Below are 19380 nucleotides of genomic sequence, written 5' to 3'. Positions count from 1 at the left end.
ATCACATAGTAAGTTTATAAAAATTGGGACATGGTCCTCATTTTTATAAAAGATTGTCCCAAGATATTTAATTTGTTTATATTGTGTAAGTATAACTATAGATTGCAGTCTTGCGCAAATCAATTTTAATATTAACATCAGACTTGAATATCTACAATATTTCTTGTTATGGCACCAAGTGCAAATTAATAATCCACAAGATTTTTTTTCCTTAAATTTAGTTTAAATTGCCCCCCTCCCTCCCCCCCAAACACACACACTTTTTTGTTTATATGTATATACACTAAAGTGTTACATGTTTTCTGTAGGTTCCACACCCCTTGATCTCTTCAAGTTTTATGTTGAGGACCTCAAATCAAGGTTCCATGATGAGAAGAAGATAATAAAGGAAATATTGAAGGAAAAAGGCTTTGAAGTGCAGGTAAGTAAATGTAATGGTCTTCAGATGTCAGTGAATTGTTTATTAAATTCTTAAATTTGTTAGTTATGCGCATAGTTAATTTTATTAATGTTGTTTGAGATACAAATTTTGCATTTTTAGTTCATTGTGGTTCTAAATGACTGTGGCCTCCTTTTGGGGAAGGGTAGTGTTCAAATTCCCATCTGGCCCTTGTAAATTAAGTCAGGTAAATGCTGGGATGGCTCCTTACGTAGTCTGTGGCATCTTTGGCCTCCCATCTGTCTCCATCACTCTAGTACTCGTTGTTGGTAGCCATGATTTCCAAACTGCTATCACAGAATTACGTCTGGCGGTATATGTATTCATTATGTCTGCGGAGGAATTAATTCTTTCTCAAATGATTTTGAGGAAACGATGTCTAAAAAACTAATTACATCACATACATTGATATTTCAAAGTGAACTTGTCTTCTGGTTACTCCACATAGTTGATGCTTTGAGATAAAGTAACCACGACACTTAATTTGCAAACTTTGCATTAAAAAGTATAATCACTGGGTATATTACTTTTGCAGTACTTGAGATTATGAATTTCTGTGTACAAAAGATTGCTAGCTTATATCAGCTATTTTTAAAGCTAAAAGCAGAATCGTGTGTTCCCACTGTAGAGCAAATACGTTTTACATAGCGAAGGTGCACCATGCAGCATCAGAAATTGTAGATGAACTGTGCCATATCCAACAGCATATTTATAGAATGGATATTCTATTTGTCTGCCATGGGAAATGTTTTGTCCATGAAACAACAACCACTTATTGTTGCCCCCAGTGATAACAAACACAAAGTTGAGAAAAGGCCAAGACAGACAAGTGGTACTATCTTTATGTGAAAGCTATTAAATAACAGGAATATGTAGGAGATTTTTATTTATTGGTGTCATTTACATTGTATGAAATCAGTTTATGATAAGGAAAAGAAAAAATAGAATTTCAAGAAAATTGGCTATTTCTGTAGAAGTGCTCTCTTCTGTAAGACATGTTATTGCGTATTTACGATAGTCCCGATGAAGGAGGTAGACTATTTTGGCATACACCATTACTGAAGAAAATTTCCTTCTGAAAGATAGTCTTTACAAAACTAAAAATTACACAACTCTTAGCTCAGCACTGCCAGCTTAAAATGGTGCTGCAGATAATCAGCAAGCATTACCATTAATCTATACTAATAATAAAACTGTAAAGCTGTCATATCAGTCTGTTTATTTGAACACTCTAATCTCCAAAACTACTACATGGGTAAGTCAAGCATAGCTTGGGATGACACATAGGCTTTATTTCATGAGAATTGGATAAAAAAAGTGATTTAAAATTTTATCTATAATGAGACACACAGAAATACATTTACTCTTTGTAAAAACTGTTGATATTTGAACTGTGTCATATTTATGAAAATCCTTATATTGATTGGTATGTTCTGCATAATATGATTCAACATGATGAATACAATGCTTATACAATCCGTATTTCCTACTAATATTATTAAATGCGAAAGTAACACACGAACGTTGTCACAACGAAACTGCCGAACCAATTTGGATGAAATTTGGAGGTAGTGTGGACCCTGAGGAAGAGTATGGGCTACTTTGGGGGGCTGGGGGTGGGGGAGAGGGGGGGGGGACACAGAGAGAGAGAGAGAGAGAGAGAGAGAGAGAGAGAGAGATTTGTTGCATAATGTTTACATTAGTGACTTCACTAGCAGAATGCTTAGATGGGCGCTCCTGCCTACACCCTCCATGCGCATTGCTCGGCAGTGGTACTGCACGTGCCACCACATCTTGCATTGGGGTAATGGAGTGGCTGTGACAGTACTACTGATTACTGATACGCAAGCGCAGCCGTGGGTAATATAGTTTTTATTATAAATGGTGTGTGAACTTATGGAGCAGACTAGTATAATAACTGCTGCATCATGTGTGCAATACTAAAAATTGAAACAAAATATCCCTCCGTGTAAGTTTATATTTCTTAATTTTGTTCATCAAATTGTAATTGAATCATCAGAAAGTGTGTTTAAGAACATGTTATTTCAGTATAGGACACCACAAGATAATGGCCAATGGTAATGGTGTTTCATTATGTCATTATTACAATTGACTGCAGGAAATATGTCACTATGATACAGATCATTGCCAAAACCTCTGGCTTCGAATTTGCCATGATAAACTTCACTCCAGTATGGGACACCTGGCAGATCTGCATCACTACAAGTCTTGGGCTGTCATGGCACCATCATTTCGGATTTCTTCCATGAAAGAACTTTATTGATGTGAGGAAAGACAATGTCATGGATTTGACCAACAAAAGCTGAGTTAGAATGTTTAAATACTTGTCTTTGTGCCTGTGTGATAGCCAACATTTCCTCAATGCAGCGAGTGCTTATTATTTACTCAAGGCATTAGAATAATCATTTGATGCCTGTTCCTTATTCTTGTTAAGTCTCGCTCACAAAGAATTTCCTGGCACAAAGCACTTAACACTTACTTATTTATTTACTTACTTAATTACCTGCTATTCCAGTTTCAACAGGTGTTTCCTAAACTGCAGTATTTCATCTTACATTGTTCGAACTGAAGGGTGGTGTGTATGAAACCTGTCTGTTTCAGGTGAACACATCATTTGAAGACTTTGCAACAGTGGTTTGTGAAGACCGGAGGTCAGCCAATCTGGATGCAGGAAATGTCAAACTCACCTTCAATGCATTCCTCGAAAAGGTATAGTACTATATCCACTAGTTATTTGCTGTAGGTGACATATTTCACATCTCATAAACAGTCAGATGCAGATACTGCTGTTGTCTGGCAGATTATTCATTAGGTTGAGAGAAGGTGGACAGAAAACATTATCAGAGCTTTCAAAACTAATTGAGATAAAACTGGTTACTTCTCACTGTCATGTGCCACTTGTGAAGTTAGACCCTTGCCAAAGAAGAGATGTAAATGTCACTGGATGAAATATGGCTGTTTTATAATCGAGAATCTGTATAATGACACTGGCTTAATCATATCCACATATAGTATAGGAAAGTCAATTAGCACAGTTACACTCTTTAAAACCAATGTCAATATTGTGCACATAACAGAATTGTTTTTACATTGTGCAATGGAATTGTCCAACAGCAAGTTTTGCGGTGATTTTTGAAAATTTTCAAATTGCATGTGCTTTCAGCGAGTTATCATTTGTAAAGATTCTCAGTTTGTGAAGTGTTCCCAGTTCGTGCTTTGAGATGTTAAAGATTGTCATACCCCCGTTATTGTGGTATATAATATACTGCAGGCATCACAGTAGTAGTGTGTTTCTCAATGTAGAGTACAAGATATAAGCACAAAAATACTGTTAGTGTCCTGGGCACTATAAAAGAGTACTTCATATAAACACCTTATATTTATTTATATTTTCAAAGTTCAGTTGAGGCAATGAATGTCTCCATATGACTGAACCTCGTGACCTGTAGTAGGACTTGAAGCCTCAGATATATCGTACGAAGATAGTCATAATTGAACAGATTTCTTTATACCCATATGAGGTACTTTCTTTCCCAGTAATTCACTTAAGTTTTAATGTCAATAAATGATTCTGCTACAGCTATTGAAGGGAAGCACAAGTAGCTTCTCGACAGACAGTAGATACGAGGGGATTCTGTCACTAGGCATGTGTAGTGCAACTCATTGCCAGTTCAGTGCAACCTGTGTAGTCAGCCTGGCTTGTTCTGTTCATCTACAGTGATCATTTTTGCTAGTACTGTTTTGTTCTTGTCTAGTTTTTTATGATGGCAAGTTTAAGTGGATAACATGCAGCTGTGAAATTTTGTTTTCTTCTTAAGTAAAAGTGCTGCTGAAACTGTTTTAATGTTGAAAACAGCTTAACAAAATGACGTTATGGGAAAAACGTTGATTTAAAAATGGCGACATGTCAACTGTTGACAAACCACGCCCTGGACATCCCGTCAACTGCCCGAATTGACAAAAATATTGAAGAAGTTTGAAAGCTTGTGCTCACACAGCCTCGATAGACAATTGATCTATTATGAGAGATTAGTGGCTTATCTTGGAACTCAGTTCAGTGAATTTTAATAGATTTGGCAGTGAAAAAGTTTGTTCCTTCTCAGTTTCTGACTGACAATCAAAAGGAACATCAATTTGAAACAAGTTGTGCTTTGGAACAACAGTTTGAAACTGATCCAAATTTTCTGTCAATGGTCATTACTGGTGATGGGTCATGGTGCTATGGTTACAACCCAGAAACAAAGCAGCAGACAAGCCAGTGGAAGATGTCTCACCACCCCTTCTAAGATAATGTTGTCAAGTCAAATCGAACATCAAAACAATACTGATTTGCTTTTCTGATGCCAGGGGCATAGTTCATTCAGGGCTTGTTCCTCCCAGATCAGACTGTCAGTCAAAACCTTTTATTGAGAAGTTTTAACAAGATTGAGCTACAGTGCTAATCAAAAAAGGCCTGATTTGTGGCAGACAGGAGACTGGTTCTTCCATATGACAATGCACCTGCACACACAGCCATCTCTGTTAGACAGTTTTTTTGCTAAAAATGGCATGGTTCTGTTGTCCCATGCATCTTACTCATCTAATCTGGCTCCGTGCAACTATTTCTTATTTCCACATGTCGAAAGGGGCACAAAAGGACACCAATTTGACACCTTTGAAGAAGTCAAGAAAATAATGAGGGAAGAGCTGTCAGCCATTTCTAAAGATAACTACAAAAAATGTTTTGAACAATCAAAGCACCAGTGGGACAAATGTATTAATTAGCTGTAATAGAGAGTATTTTGAAGAGGATAAAGTTGTTTCACAAACAATTTGAAAATATATAGATTTTTAAAAAATAATTAAGACTTTTTTTGGGTGCCCCCCGCCCCACCCGTACCTGACATTAATATGTGCATACTGGGAAGATATCAAAACCTCTGGTAGCAGCTGAAGTAACCATTTCAGATGTTATTTTATAATAGGAAAAATTATTTACTGTCAAAGGCAGTTCCAAGACAGTGAAACACTGTGTGAAAGTGCAAGACACTTTACACCAGACATCTTGAAAATATGTGAGACTAAAAGATTCAACCTACTTTTGTTAATTCCCTGTCAATCATAACTTAAAACTCCTTTTGTTGGTAAACATGCCAAATGCAACAAATGAGTAGCCTGTCCCATAATGGCTAATATGTAGCGTAGACCTTAGGTATCTAACTGAAAAGATGCTATTCATCCCTCTTTGTCTTTATCCTCTCTGTGATCAAATTGCACACTTTTTTAATTAAAAAAGGTCCAGATTTTCCCATTTTCATTATACTGCTGAAGTGACTCAGTAAAATCTCATTGCCAAAAGTACTCTTGCCCTGTCAGGAGGGAGTGTAGGTTATGAAGCAGAAATCAAAGAAGTGAGAGAACACAATCTCTAAGAGAAATGTTGTATCATACTCAACTTTGGTAAGAATTTCCTTGTGAAAATCCAAGTTCAAGTACCTGGCAAAGCCAGTATAAGTGGAACACTTCAACTGTTCTCGATACAGAAATAAATAAAAGTTTTGAGGCCAGTTCTGACATTACTTTTGTAGAGAAAGTTGCATCTGCCCTATGACAATCCTCAACTGCTGCTAAGTGGAGCTACTCGACAACTGGGCAACAGCTGTGCAAGAACTGAACTGCAGTTGGGCGGCCTCTTATCCACGTGATGTGGCACTCAAAAAAGGAATTTGAAGAGTTTATCCATGCATGGAGCAACCTCCTTCAGAATGACAGTGCCAAATCATGCACGAGTTCTGCAACATTTGCAAAACTCGAAGAACTTGATTTCCTTTCATTGAGCATCTTCCTTCCGTACTGACCTGACTTGGTCCCATCAGATTTCGGTCTGCTTCCAGACCTTAAATAATACTTTCGAGGTCTTTACTTTGGCAGTGCTAGCAGAGATGAGATTATGCCTCTGTCAACAAAGTCATTCTTTCTACGATTTGTTCCACATCATTATGATTTGTCTTGCAAAATGATCCGTGGAACATGAAGCTATCTAACTAACTACTAGCTAGCTCATTGCATCTACAGTTGCCACAGGCTTCCATAGACAAAAAATACATTTATCCTCATTAGCATAATAAATGCAGACCTGTTATTTACACGTTTTGAATCACAAATAAGCATAACCAAGAAGGTTTCTCTTGTCCATTCTAGTTCTTATTATACAGATTGCAGCTCCTGTCCCTAAATATTGTAGCCTTCATATTGTTAGATTTCCATTTGTGGCTATTTACATGCTTCAGTTGGCCTGCTATTATGAGATGTGGACAGTTCATTCGCTACATTTACATGATTCTCCCAAAACCAGATTTTGTAAATCACTTCCTCAATATTGTGTCTGGGTGGTAATGTGAACACTGCAATACCAATTCTGGAAATTAGGTTCTAGCTGCTGGATTTCCCCCTCCACAATCAATTTTTGCTCCTATGTAAACACACAACCATTTTTGAAATGTGAAATGTGCTTGTGTTGTCCAGGTTAGGTACCCCCCACCTCCTTTTTTTGTTCTGTCTGTATGGAATGACTTTCTGTGCAATGAATGAGACTTAGCCTGAGCATTAAGTTGTCTACCTCCGATAATTAATTGAAGAGAAAGAGTTATTGTACTGCTGAAATCAGAAACCAGAACAGCTGACTTCAAGGCCATTTGTATGAAACAGCTAATGGTGGGAGAATCAGTATTTGACTGGTCTAACAAAACTGCTTCAGGCCTCAGCATATAAACACAAGAACTAAAAACAGTTTTCCTCTTTTGAAAGTTGTGCCTGATGTAAACACAGAAATTGTATCAGGCACAGGAATAATAATTTTTTTTTTTAAGAAATTGATCATGCTGATGTAGAAACTGAGATGATATGGATCTTTTTGGAGGACACATTTCTTAATGACGTGAGATGGTTGATACCCAGATCAGATTCACACGATACTTAACGATCATTAGTTTGTTACACTGGCAAGTCAGACTGTGGTTTTTAGGTGGGTTTCCGTGGTCATTGTGGGCTTGTTCCAAACCTCTACCTCAGAAAATATGATACAATTAAAATAAGATAACATAGAACATAGTTAACATGTTTCAGGCAGATGAGACAATTTAAGACTTCCTTTCCTTATTTAAACTGATGATTGTGACAACAGGAAGAGCATTCCTCACCTTTCCAAATTAAAATAAACTTGCCAGATCATGAAAACAGTAGATCTCACATGTCGGAATAAATGCTAGGGAACATAGGCCGGCATCTGAAACTAATGGTAGATTTATACATAAGCAAACTTCCCTTTTTACAGGCTGAGGCTCGGGAAAAGGAGCGGCTGAAGGAGGAGACACGCCGCCTTAAGAAGCTGGCAGCCAGCTTTAAAAACTTGCTGAGTACCTGCAATGTGGACCACACACTGCCATGGGATGAGATCCGCTCCAAAATGGAAGGTTTGCCCGAATTTGAGGCAGTTGGCTTGGAATCGGAAAGAGTCCGCATCTTTAAGGTGAGGTACATTCTCTCTCTCTCTCTCTCTCTCTCTCCCCTCCATCCGTCTCCCTCCCTCCCTCCCTCTCCTACTGTGTGTGTGTGTGTGTGTGTGTGTGTGTGTGTGTGTGTGTGTGGGGTGTGGTAAAGACTATTAATAATAATAATAATCATCATCATCATCATCATATTAATCTTTGGGTGCCTACAATAACTCTACAGGCTTGGACATAATCATTTTTGTAACGTGAAAAAACTGATATCATGCCATGAATATAATGAATATATACAACTAGCAGTACATTGGTACTATAAACAGTTACCACCACTAACATACTGCAATGGTGCTATCAATAATGAAGTTCCGAAATCTTTGAGTGTAAACTTCTTTGAATTAACCCTTTCACTGCTACAGACAGTTCTTTGCATTCCGTGCTGAGGCAGCTTTTGTTATGGCTGTACTGCTTGCAAAATGCTGGTGCCTGTGTTGAGAGACAAAGTTCCGGCTAATATGAAATGCATATCATTCGATATTCTGATTTTTGCACCTCTTACAGTCTAGTATCTTCAACTGAATTTATTTTCGTTATCAGTCCTACTACTGCGCTTTATTAATTAAAATAGATATTGTGTGACCTTTTAAGGAGTTGCATTGCGTAAACTTTGCATCTGGTTGACTTTAGCTCATACATTACAGTGAATGAAATGTAGATAAGATATTAAAATTGTATGTAAAATTGAGGGCAGAAGGATATCTCATTTTGTTCTCGTGTTATTGGGTTTTGTGTGTGAAGAACAGTCACACGCAATGCTCCCATTAACGTCCACATGCATTGCGAATCGTGTAGTCAGAACAGTGTCAAATCTCACAAACAATTAAAGATTTCGAAATGATATCTCTCTCTTTCTTCTTCTCCTCCTCCTTCTTCTTCTTCTTCTTCTTCTTCTTCTTCTTCTTTGCATTCATTGAGGCACACATGTTTTATGATAAATACTCAGTTTTTTATTCACTAAGGTATGGAAGTAACTCACCCACAGTAGTGAGACATCGGCAGCTCTGGACACATTCAGACATCCGTAGCACTGCAGGAAAACTTAAAATCCAAGTTACATGCATATACACACCCACGATATCTTAGGAACAGTGTAGCATGAGGTGTATACATGCCACCAGCAGTGAAAGGGTAACAACTGTTTCAACTTAGAAATACAAAGAGTAATTATCAGTACATTGTACTTGACATAGTAGTCGCTACGGGACAGATGTTTGCCTATATTAACAATTATTTTAATAGATCTTTTCTGAAGCACGAAAATCCTATCCTTGTAGACTACTGGTTCCTCTCCCTAAATTTCAGTGCCAAATGCAAACACAAGTCGATAAATCCATAGTATATTTGTTGAAGGACAAGAGGAGTTGTTATATTTATCAAACATTTAAATAAGGAAATTTTGTAACTACTCTTTTTAAAGACATTCCTCAATCACGACATCTGAAAATTTAAGTTTATGAGGTGTTTCTGCAGTAGGCTGTGATTCATTACTAATGAACTAATGAACTTACCACTTGAGACCGGCTGTACATAACAATAATGAAAATTGATGGAAAAATACGTAAACAAATATGTAAATCCTGTATGACACACAGAAACATGTAATAGAAAAGTTAACTTTCGCTTCGAGCTCTTGCTCCTTTTCTAGTACGTGTACACTTATTCCCATACAACCACACAGACACCCAAATGTATGTGTTTGTGGTGGCAGCGATATTGATTGTTGAATATTGATTATCGAAAGTAGTTGGCTGGGTTTCATGGAGATGGGGAGGAGGCAGGAAAGGACTCCTGAAGCAAGAAGAAGTAGCAGGTTAGTTTGAGGCAGGTCTTTCGCCAGATGATGCGGAGGATGAACAGCAGGATGAAAGAGTAGAGCATGCAAGGGATGGATTGGGGAGGGGGGGGGTCAGAAGCTGGCGGTGAAAGGGGGGGGGGCAATAAGGGAGAGGGGTGTGAAAAAGGAGGAGAGGGAGGCAGAAGAGTGGTGGCTGAAGGCATACATGATACGGATGGGGAAGGAGTGATGTGAAGAGAAGGGTAAAGGTAAGATGAGACAATGAGAACAGGTTAGCAAAAGTTTAGCCCAGGTGATTGTGAGAGTGACAGTTCCCACCTGTGTGGTACAGGTAAACTTGTGATGGAATGAAGTATCCAAATGGTGTGTGTAGTGATGCAACTGTTAAAGTCATTTGTGTCATAGTGGCTGCATGTTCAGGTACTGGATGGTCATGTTCGTTGTTTGCCAGAGTTTGGCGGTGGCTGTTCATGCGGGGATGGGTGGGTGGGTGTATGGGACATGTCTTGCACTTGGGTCAACCACAAGGGAATGGCCCATGGGGTGCAGGATTGGGAGCAGGATTGAAGTTGGGATGAACAAGGATATTCTGTAGGTTGTGCAGGCATTGGAATACTACTTTTGTTGATGTGAGCAGGATTTTGGGTAGGATATCCCTTGTCTCAAGGCACCATGAGAAGGGGTTAAAGCTCCAGTGAAGAATGTGGTTGAGCTTCTCAAAACCATGGTGATACTGGGTGATTAAGAAGAGTGCTAATCAGTGGCTGGTTAACAGGGGTACTGGTGTCAGAGGAGAGATGACACAGGTAATCTATTTATTTGTGAGCTTACAGGTTATTGTTTGTCAGTAAAGGCTCTGGTAATGTTATCAGCATATTTCAACAACTATTTTCCGTGGCAGATGTGATGTCAGTAGGTGGCTTTTTGACATGGAAAGGGTGACAGCTGGCAAAGTGGAAATACCTTTGGTGGTTGGTGTGCTCGATATGAAAAGATGTATGTATGGAGCCATTTGAGAGGTGGAGATCAACTTCTATGAAGTAGGCTCGTTGAGTTGAGAAGGACCAGATGAAGCGAATTTTGGGAATAGAGGTTAATGATATGGAGGGAGCCGCAAACACACAGCTATCTGTAATCTGACAGTTAATCTAGACCTTATCCTTAGCCTTCTACAGACAAAAGCTCCACCACAGTGGTTATGAATTGCCAGCCGCTGTGGTTGAGCGGTTCTAGGTGCATCAGTCTGGAACCGTGCGACCGCTACGGTCGCAGGTTCGAATCCTGCCTCGGGCATGGATGTGTGTGATGTCCTTAGGTTAGTTAGGTTTAAGTAGTTCTAAGTTCTAGGGGACAGATGTCCTCAAACGTTCAGTCCCATAGTGCTCAGAGCCATTTGAACCATTTGGTTATGAACTACAGTGACTGTGTGGCCAGGGGCTCCGCCAGCTTTCTGACAACTGTGCATACAAACCTTATGTCCGTGTTCCTATCCCAGAAGTCCAACAAGACCTCCAGCAGCACTTCAAGGCCTTAGATCCATCCCAAAACCTGACACATGAAAATATCTCTCTCTCTCCCTCTCTCTTTCTCTCTCTCTAAAGCCATCGGCACACGGACCGTGCTGTCAAACATTAACGTTGAGCGTGCCAAGTTCAACGTACTGCTGAACGCTCAAGAATGATGTGACTTGTCCCTACGGTACTTGGGCCCCAACTTGGTATACGCGATCGTAACGCACTCCAGCGGCAGTTGAGGGATGTTTCTAGTTCGTAAACCACACTGTTTACTCAACGGGCGCGCGTAAAATTCCCACATTAGCTTTATTAAAACGCACATTTCCTCCATCGTCCACGAAAAGGAAAGTACCACGTCCAATCAGTAAGGACAGAGACATATAATAGTTCCATTACAAACAGTGCGGTACAAATTTGGAATACTACTCCGCATAAAATAAACATTATTTCATCATTCCCACATTTTAGTACAACCCCAAGGTCAGTCTCACTCGATCTCTGTTCCTACCCAGTAGCAGAATCTTTGCAATGCGTGAATTACGAAGTGTAAAAGAAAAAGGAGCAAAATAGCTTTACACAAGTAGCACAAGGTGTCCAGTAGATCAAGCCAATCGAACAAAGTCACCCCTCAAAAAAAGGTGAAATTGTATTTACATAACATCAAATATTATAGTCTATACTTATATTAAACTAATAATAAAGTATCAGATCCTAATAAAAACGCGATTGTGAAGAAAAAAAAATTGGTTATGTCAGGACGCGAACCACCGCCCCAACAAATAAACTTTATACAAGACAGTGATGCTATTCATTACGCTGAACTGATGTCGCGTCTTTTTGGTGCAAATTATAGTGTCTTACCACTTGCTAAAATCCTTAATCGTAGATATGTTACTAACTGACATTTACTTATAACAAATTGTACCAAGAACAATGCGTTTTGGGTGGATCTTCAGTGTGTTGCCGCCTTCAAATAGCCTATTGTCATTATAAGCAAGTTACAATAATTCTTTTGCCACGAATATGATGTTTTTCATTATTTTATTGGAACGAATCACACACTTAACAACGGGTTTTGCAGTGATTCTCAATTTTCTGGTGCTCGGAATGGTATATATACATATAGGCTTGAAATGAATGCCAATATGGCGCCTCACAACTCTGTACTAAAGGATGACGGCGTGTGTGTGACGTAGGTACCATTGCGCCATCTCATTGGTAAACGCTCAGACGCACGCTCAGAATATCTGACATGCCAGATACTGCTCTGCACGTTCGTAAAGACTCCCGAACGTGCTATTCCACACCATGACATCATAAACTCGGCACGCTCAACGCTCAACGTTCGGATGCACGGTCCGTGTGCCGACACCGACAGCTTAACCCACATCCCCCCCCCCCCCCCCCCCCCACTCTCTCGCTACCACCCCCCCCACCCCCCACCCAATGCCAGTAAAGCCCCGTTTCCTTTTACCTACTCCCCAAATGTCATAAACCTAATCCCGTAGGTCTCCCTATTGGTTGTCCCATTGTGTCTGGGTATAATTCTTCCACTGAACAAACCACCAAACTATTGTCATTAACCTCCCACCCTATAGTCAAGACACTGCTCACATCCTATATCTCTAATGTTGATCAGTTGTAGAATTTTGGAACACGTATCATGTTCGAGTATAATGACTTTTTTGGAGACTAGAAATCTACCCTGTAGGAATCAGCATGGGTTTTGAAAAAGCCGATCGTGTGAAACCCAGCTCGCGCTATTCGTCCACGAGACTCAGAGGGCCGTAGACATGGGTTCCCAGGTAGATGCTGTGTTTCTTGACTTCCGCAAGGCATTTGATACAGTTCCCCACAGTTGTTTAATGAACAAAGTAAGAGCATATGGACTATCAGACCAATTGTGGGATTGGATTGAAGAGTTCCTAGATAACAGAACGCAGCATGTCATTCTAAATGGAGAGAAGTCTTCCGAAGTAAGAGTGATTACAGGTGTGCTGCAGGGGAGTGTCGTAGGACCATTGCTATTCACAATATATATAAACGTCCTTGTGGGTAACATCGGTAGTTCACTGAGGCTTTTTGCGGATGATGCTGTGGTATATCGAGAGGTTGTAACAATGGAAACTTGTACTGAAATGCAGGAGGATCTGCAGCGAAGTGATGCATGGTGCAGTGAATGGCAATTGAATCTCACTGTAGACAAGTGTAATGTGCTGCGAATACATAGAAAGAAAGATCCTTTATCATTTAGCTACAACATAGCAGTTCAGCAACTGGAAGCAGTTAATTCCATAAATTATCTGAGAATAGGCATTAGGAGTGATTTAAAATGGAATGACCATATAAAATTAATCATTCGTAAAGCAGATGCCAGACTGAGATTCATGGGAAGAATCTTAAGGAAATGCAATCTGAAAACAAAGGAAGTAGGGTATAGTACACTTGTTCGCCTACTGCTTGAATACTGCTCACTGGTGTGATATCCGTACCAGATAGGGTTGATAGAAGAGATAGAGAAAATCCGACAGAGAGCAGCGCACTTCTTACAGGATCATTTAGTGATCGCGAAAGCGTTACAGAGATGATAGATAAACTCCAGTGGAAGTCTCTGCAAGAGAGACGCTCAATAGCTCGGTACGGGCTTTTGTTGAAGTTTCGAGAACATTGTTGAGGTTTCGAGAACATACCTTCAGCTAGGAGTCAAGCAGTATATTGCTCCCTCCGAAGTATATATCGCGAAGAGACCATGAAGATAAAATCAGAGAGATTAGAGCCCACACAGAGGCATACTGACAATCTTTCTTTCCACGAACAATAAGAGACTGGAATAGAAGAGAGAACCGATAGAGGTACTCAAGGTACCCTCCTCCACACACTGTCAGGCGGCTTGCGGAGTATGGATGTAGATGTAGATGTAGAGATCCTTTGCCACCTTTCCACAGTTCCTATGCCATTACCACCAGACACTTTTTGTTGGTCACTGTGGATGTAATATCCTTATACACCACCATCTCCTGTGCCCATGCCCATGCCCATGACCTTATAGGCATGGAACACTACCTTTCCCAATACCCTCCTAATACAATACCCACATTTCACATTCAAATTTGTAAACAAATCTGTGGTACTGCCATGGCACCTTCCTGTGCCTACTAATTTATGGGCCATCTGCAGGAATCCTTCCTTTCCACTCAACCACGAAAACTCTGTCTGCTTCTGCTTGAGATTCACTGGTGAATTTTCATGATGTGGATTCACAGCAAGGACAACCTTTACTCTTTCCTCCATAATCTTAACACCTATTCTCAAATCTGGCTCATGTGGTCCTCCTCAACTTAACGAGACACCTGCCTATATGTTGACCTCCACCTCTCAGAGGGCTCCATGAATACATCTCTTCATATCAAGTGCACCAACCTCCAACAGTACTCCAACTTGTATAGCTGTCACTCTTTCCATGTCTAAAGTCTCTTCCATACAGTCTCACCACTCTTGGATGCCACATATGCAGTGGAAAGCAGAAGTTGTCGAAATATACCAGTAACATACCAGATCCTTTATAGATGGACAATAACCTATCCTTTTGTGCCATCTCCTCCTCTGGCAGCAGTGATCTTGTTAACCAGCAACCAACCACCATTCCATTACACACACAGTATCACCCTGGCCTTCAGATTGATTGTAATTTAACAAAAACTTAGTCAGAGGTAATAAATGATGTACCATCAGCATAGTTAACTAGCACTTAGTTTTGTGGCTGTGTTATGTCATTAATGCAGATAAAGAAACAGAAATGGCCCAGGAATACTTCCATATGGAGCTCCACAGTTGAGAGTGAGAGCATGTTGAGTTCACTGTTAGCTTCTTGCCTTCATTCTTATAGTGTAGTTTAGCACATTGTCTTATATATTTTGAAATATGAATTTAAAAAAAAGTAGTTCTACTAAGTTTCTAATTTGGATAAAAGCCTCTATGATTCACAGAATTAATGTCTTAGGCAAATATAGAGAAGTCCCACTGACTTTTGTTTCCTTTGTCCAGTCTGTTTAGCAGTTCCTGGAAAAATGTAACTACTGCTGTTGTAGTGTGGATCGCCCTTTTCTGAGCCATTGTTATGCATTACTTTAAATGAATTCACAATTGCAAATGAGGGCAACCGTCAGCTGTAGAATGGAATGACGACAATGAAACTTTGTGACGGACCGGGACTCAAACCTGGATTTCCTGCTTATCGCAAGCAGTCGCCTTACCATTTGGCTATCCATGCACAACTCGTGGCCAGACCCAAACTTCCATATGGTGCCAACCATGCACCTGCAACCTTTATTCGTATGTCCATTATGTATGTTCCCGTATAGGTCTGACGATGTACTTGAAAGTTGCTTGCCTAGTATTATGAGTTGTTTGGAAGGTTTACAGAAGAAATACTCCATTTGGTGTAGAATTACTCTATAAAGTAACTTGTCAAGTGTTTAAGTAAATGAAATTGGTCTGTAATTATTGGGTAGATGCACAATTTTGTAGCATTTTTCTACAAGTTTAGTAAGCACATCTAATATACATAACAGAGACGTTAGTCAGTAATAGTATATTCTCCTTCACTATCTAAAATGTACCAACATTGGGGTAATTTTTTGATTCTGCTGCTGCATAAATCACGTTGTATTGACGCAAAGAATTCATCGAGCCATGTTTGGAGTGAATTTTCATCCGGAAAGGAAGTTCCTTGAAGGTAGTTTGACAAGAGAGTGGAAAAGATGAAAACAAGAGCACAAGATAATGTGATAAAGGTGGGTGCAGAATGACTTCCCAACCCAACTGCTGTATAGTGTTTTTGTCATTCAAGGAGAATGCACACCTTATCGTGGAGTAGCATCACTTCACGCAGTTTTCCTGGTTGTTGTTCTTGGATTGTGTCTGAAAGACATCTAGTACATGACACCGTCACTCTTTCACCAGATACATAACATTATCTTTAGTGGATGTGCACAGATTTTGTAAGAGAAGTTGCTGCTTTGTTTGGTCTCAACCATTCCTTTCCTTTCCTGATGTTAGCGTAAAAACATTTCTCGTCACCAGTAACAGAACTGGATAGGAATGCTCGGTGTTGATCACGAGTCAATTGATGATGATCAAGCAACGTGCACATACGGCCACCTGCAGACTTTTATGATTTTGTTTTAGAGCATGCAGTACCCATATCCCTATTCTTGAACCTTTCCCATTGCGTGCAAATGTCGCACAATGGTGGAATGGTCAAAATTCGTCACATTTGCCAATTCTCGAGTACATTAATGTGGATCATTGTGGATTTCAATGACCTTCATCAAACCCGAAGATTTTCCTGAACGCAGAGAGGCACTAATGCCAAAGCGATCCTTGCCGTGTCCTGTCCAGTGGCATTAGCCCCATATACAGCGCAAGTGTTTCTGGCTGTCTCTGCTGCTGTCACACCTCTGAGACAAAATGAAAATATGTAAACTCAGATAGCAACAACGAACTACAAATAAGAAATGACAATTAATAAATTAACCCATAACAACCAGAATACCAACATGCAAAACAAAAATGCTATGAAGTTAAGCACCAACTTAATATTTATGTCAACGGTCACTCCCTTTCTATACACTAGTCTTATCTCTGCAACTGTCAAAATTTCGGAAAAGTTCCCCTGGTCAGTTGAACTCTTTAGTAAATGTGTTGGTGGGTTTACTAATTCATTTCTGCATTCTTTAAGTAAGGTAGGTGTGTCATTCCAGAAACTAGATGTTTTTGAGTTTTGAGATTATTTTCATTGCCTTGCATTCTGTTACTCTCCTTAACACAAATGAATTACTCATTTTAACTGAGTTTGTTAATTGTAGTGCTCATTCATCAGTTTCTTGTCTACACACGCATTACTGAAATGTTCTGCGAGGGTTGCCCCAAAAGTAATGCACCACATTTTTTTCTTCAACAATTCTTTATTGAACATAATGAGAATTACACACACGAAAGAATGGTGTTTTATCTACATGCCCTATTTTTCCACGTAATCTCTATCCTGTTCTAGGGCCTTTCTCCAACGCGAAACGAAGGCGTTTATGCCCTGTCAGTAATAATCCTTGTCCTGATGGTGGAGCCAGTGCTGTGTGTGTTGAATCATCTCCTCATTGTCCTCAAAATGTCTTCCATGAATGGCATCGTTTAATGGCCCAAACAAGTGGAAGTCTGAGGGGCCTAGGTCAGGGCTGTAGGGTGGATGGGGTAACACTGTCTACCCCTGTTTTGGGATGTGTTCAGCAGTCGTCAGACTTGTGTGGGGCCAAGTGTTATCGTGTTGCAATAAAACATCTCCTGGGTTTCTGTGGTGCCAAAGTCACAGGAACGCGTCTTGAATTTTGTTAATGTGCTGACACATGCTTCTGAATTAATGGTACCACCTCTTGGCATCCTGTCAAAGAGAATCACACCTTCAGAGTCCCAAAACAAGGAGACCATTACCTCATCGGCGTAAGTAGTTGCTTCAAGTTTTTTCTTCTCTGGGGAGTGGGAATGCCACCATTCCATCAACTGTGGTTTTGTTTCAGGCCCAGGTTTCATCACCTGTCACAATCTGGGACAAGAAGGCCTCCCCCTCAGCTTCAAAACGTTGCAACAAATCAAGACAAATGCTTTTTTCTGGGTGATTTGTAATCCACCATTAGACACCGCGGGACCCATCTTGCACACTCTTTTGAATTTCCAAGAGAGTGGATAATTGCATCCACACTTTCTTTGCAGATTCACAGATGCAGCTCCAACTGCTGAGTCGTAATGTGTTGTCTTTGCGAATGACATCAGCTCGCAAAGAATGTATACGACCCGGGACAAACCTGGGAATTTTTTCATCCGGGAGAAAACCGGGAAAAGCCCGGGAATTTTTTAGAATTCCGGGAATTTTTCATTGTTTTAGTTTTCAGTTAAATTTTTGTAATTTTTACTGGTAAGAATCGATACTCTGATAAAGGATATTGCTGAATCCTGCTACTGCAGAATAATACTGCAACAATAAAACGTGAACGAGGAAAAAAAACGAAAATAAAACATAAATTGCAAGGGAAATGTGCCATATACAACAACAAAACACAGTGCTCATATAAGCATTTGCCAACAGCAAAATGTGTCAAAGGCTTTAGGAAGACTATGCAGTGCTTCATAACAACAAATTGTCTCCGATGAGCGTGACGTCACAACTGTTTACATTAGATTCGTTTTAGCAGTTACGAGCGGGCTCATGCGCACGCGCAGTTGAGTGGCATATGAGTAGTACCTTCTCCCATTTCTGGCTACAGAAACAGGGCTGTTGGCTGTGTGAGCAGTCGCAGCATGCGGCTAGATGCAACCGGAAAAAATTTTACTGACACACCCAAGCTGCCAGATTCATTCATGTGCAGCGGGCCCTGATCTATGAGGGTGGGGGTAGGGGGTGGGGCACTAAATTCATATTCTTTAAGAGAAAAACGTTGTTTCACAAAGCACCTAGCATCCAGCGCAAGTTGGTCTATCGATTACCCATATGATTTTGATGTGCATCCCTGTTGGTTTTTGAACACACTCTGTAAGTTGATTTCTGGATGAATCATAAGCCGCGCGGGGTAGCCGTGCGGTGTGAGGCAACTTGTCACGCGTGGCTCCCCCGTCGGAGGTTCGAATCCTCCCTTGGGCATGGGTGAGTGTGTTGTCTTTAGCGTAAGTTAGTGTAAGGTTCATTAATTTGTGTGTAAGCCTAGGGACCGATGACATCAGCAGTTTGGTCCCATGGGAAAAAAAAAAAAATCATAAGTTTTGAACGCGTGCATAGTGTACGTGATGTCTCTGTCAGGGGAGTCCTCGTCGCATCTAGAAATAAACTTTCCTGCAGGCATAAGGGGACTGGGCTATACAAGCTGAGTGGAGTAAAGCCGAACGAGTGAACGCTGATCGCTGTCTGATTATGTTGTTGTTTGGATTTGTGAATGATCAGCGTTGTTATAATTATTAGGGAAATCCATAGATTCAGGCTACCAGAGTGGAAATAAATGACTAACAGGAATAACAGGTAAG

The 19380-nt window shown here is 40.1% G+C and overlaps 1 protein-coding gene across 1 annotated transcript in view; it reads left to right on the top strand.

Moving 5' to 3' along the window:
* LOC126109866 (pre-mRNA-processing factor 40 homolog B) overlaps nt 1-19380 on the top strand; it is a 176646-nt gene that overhangs the window by 111353 nt on the left and 45913 nt on the right. Inside the window, exons 11-13 of the mRNA XM_049914932.1 lie at nt 309-421; nt 3062-3169; nt 7773-7967. Of these exons, the coding sequence (XP_049770889.1) occupies nt 309-421; nt 3062-3169; nt 7773-7967 (416 nt within the window). The remainder of the gene's footprint in view (nt 1-308; nt 422-3061; nt 3170-7772; nt 7968-19380) is intronic.

Source organism: Schistocerca cancellata, chromosome 12 (genome assembly GCF_023864275.1).
Source record: "Schistocerca cancellata isolate TAMUIC-IGC-003103 chromosome 12, iqSchCanc2.1, whole genome shotgun sequence".
Lineage (NCBI taxonomy): Eukaryota > Metazoa > Arthropoda > Insecta > Orthoptera > Acrididae > Schistocerca > Schistocerca cancellata.
This window is presented reverse-complemented; position numbering and strand designations above follow the sequence as displayed.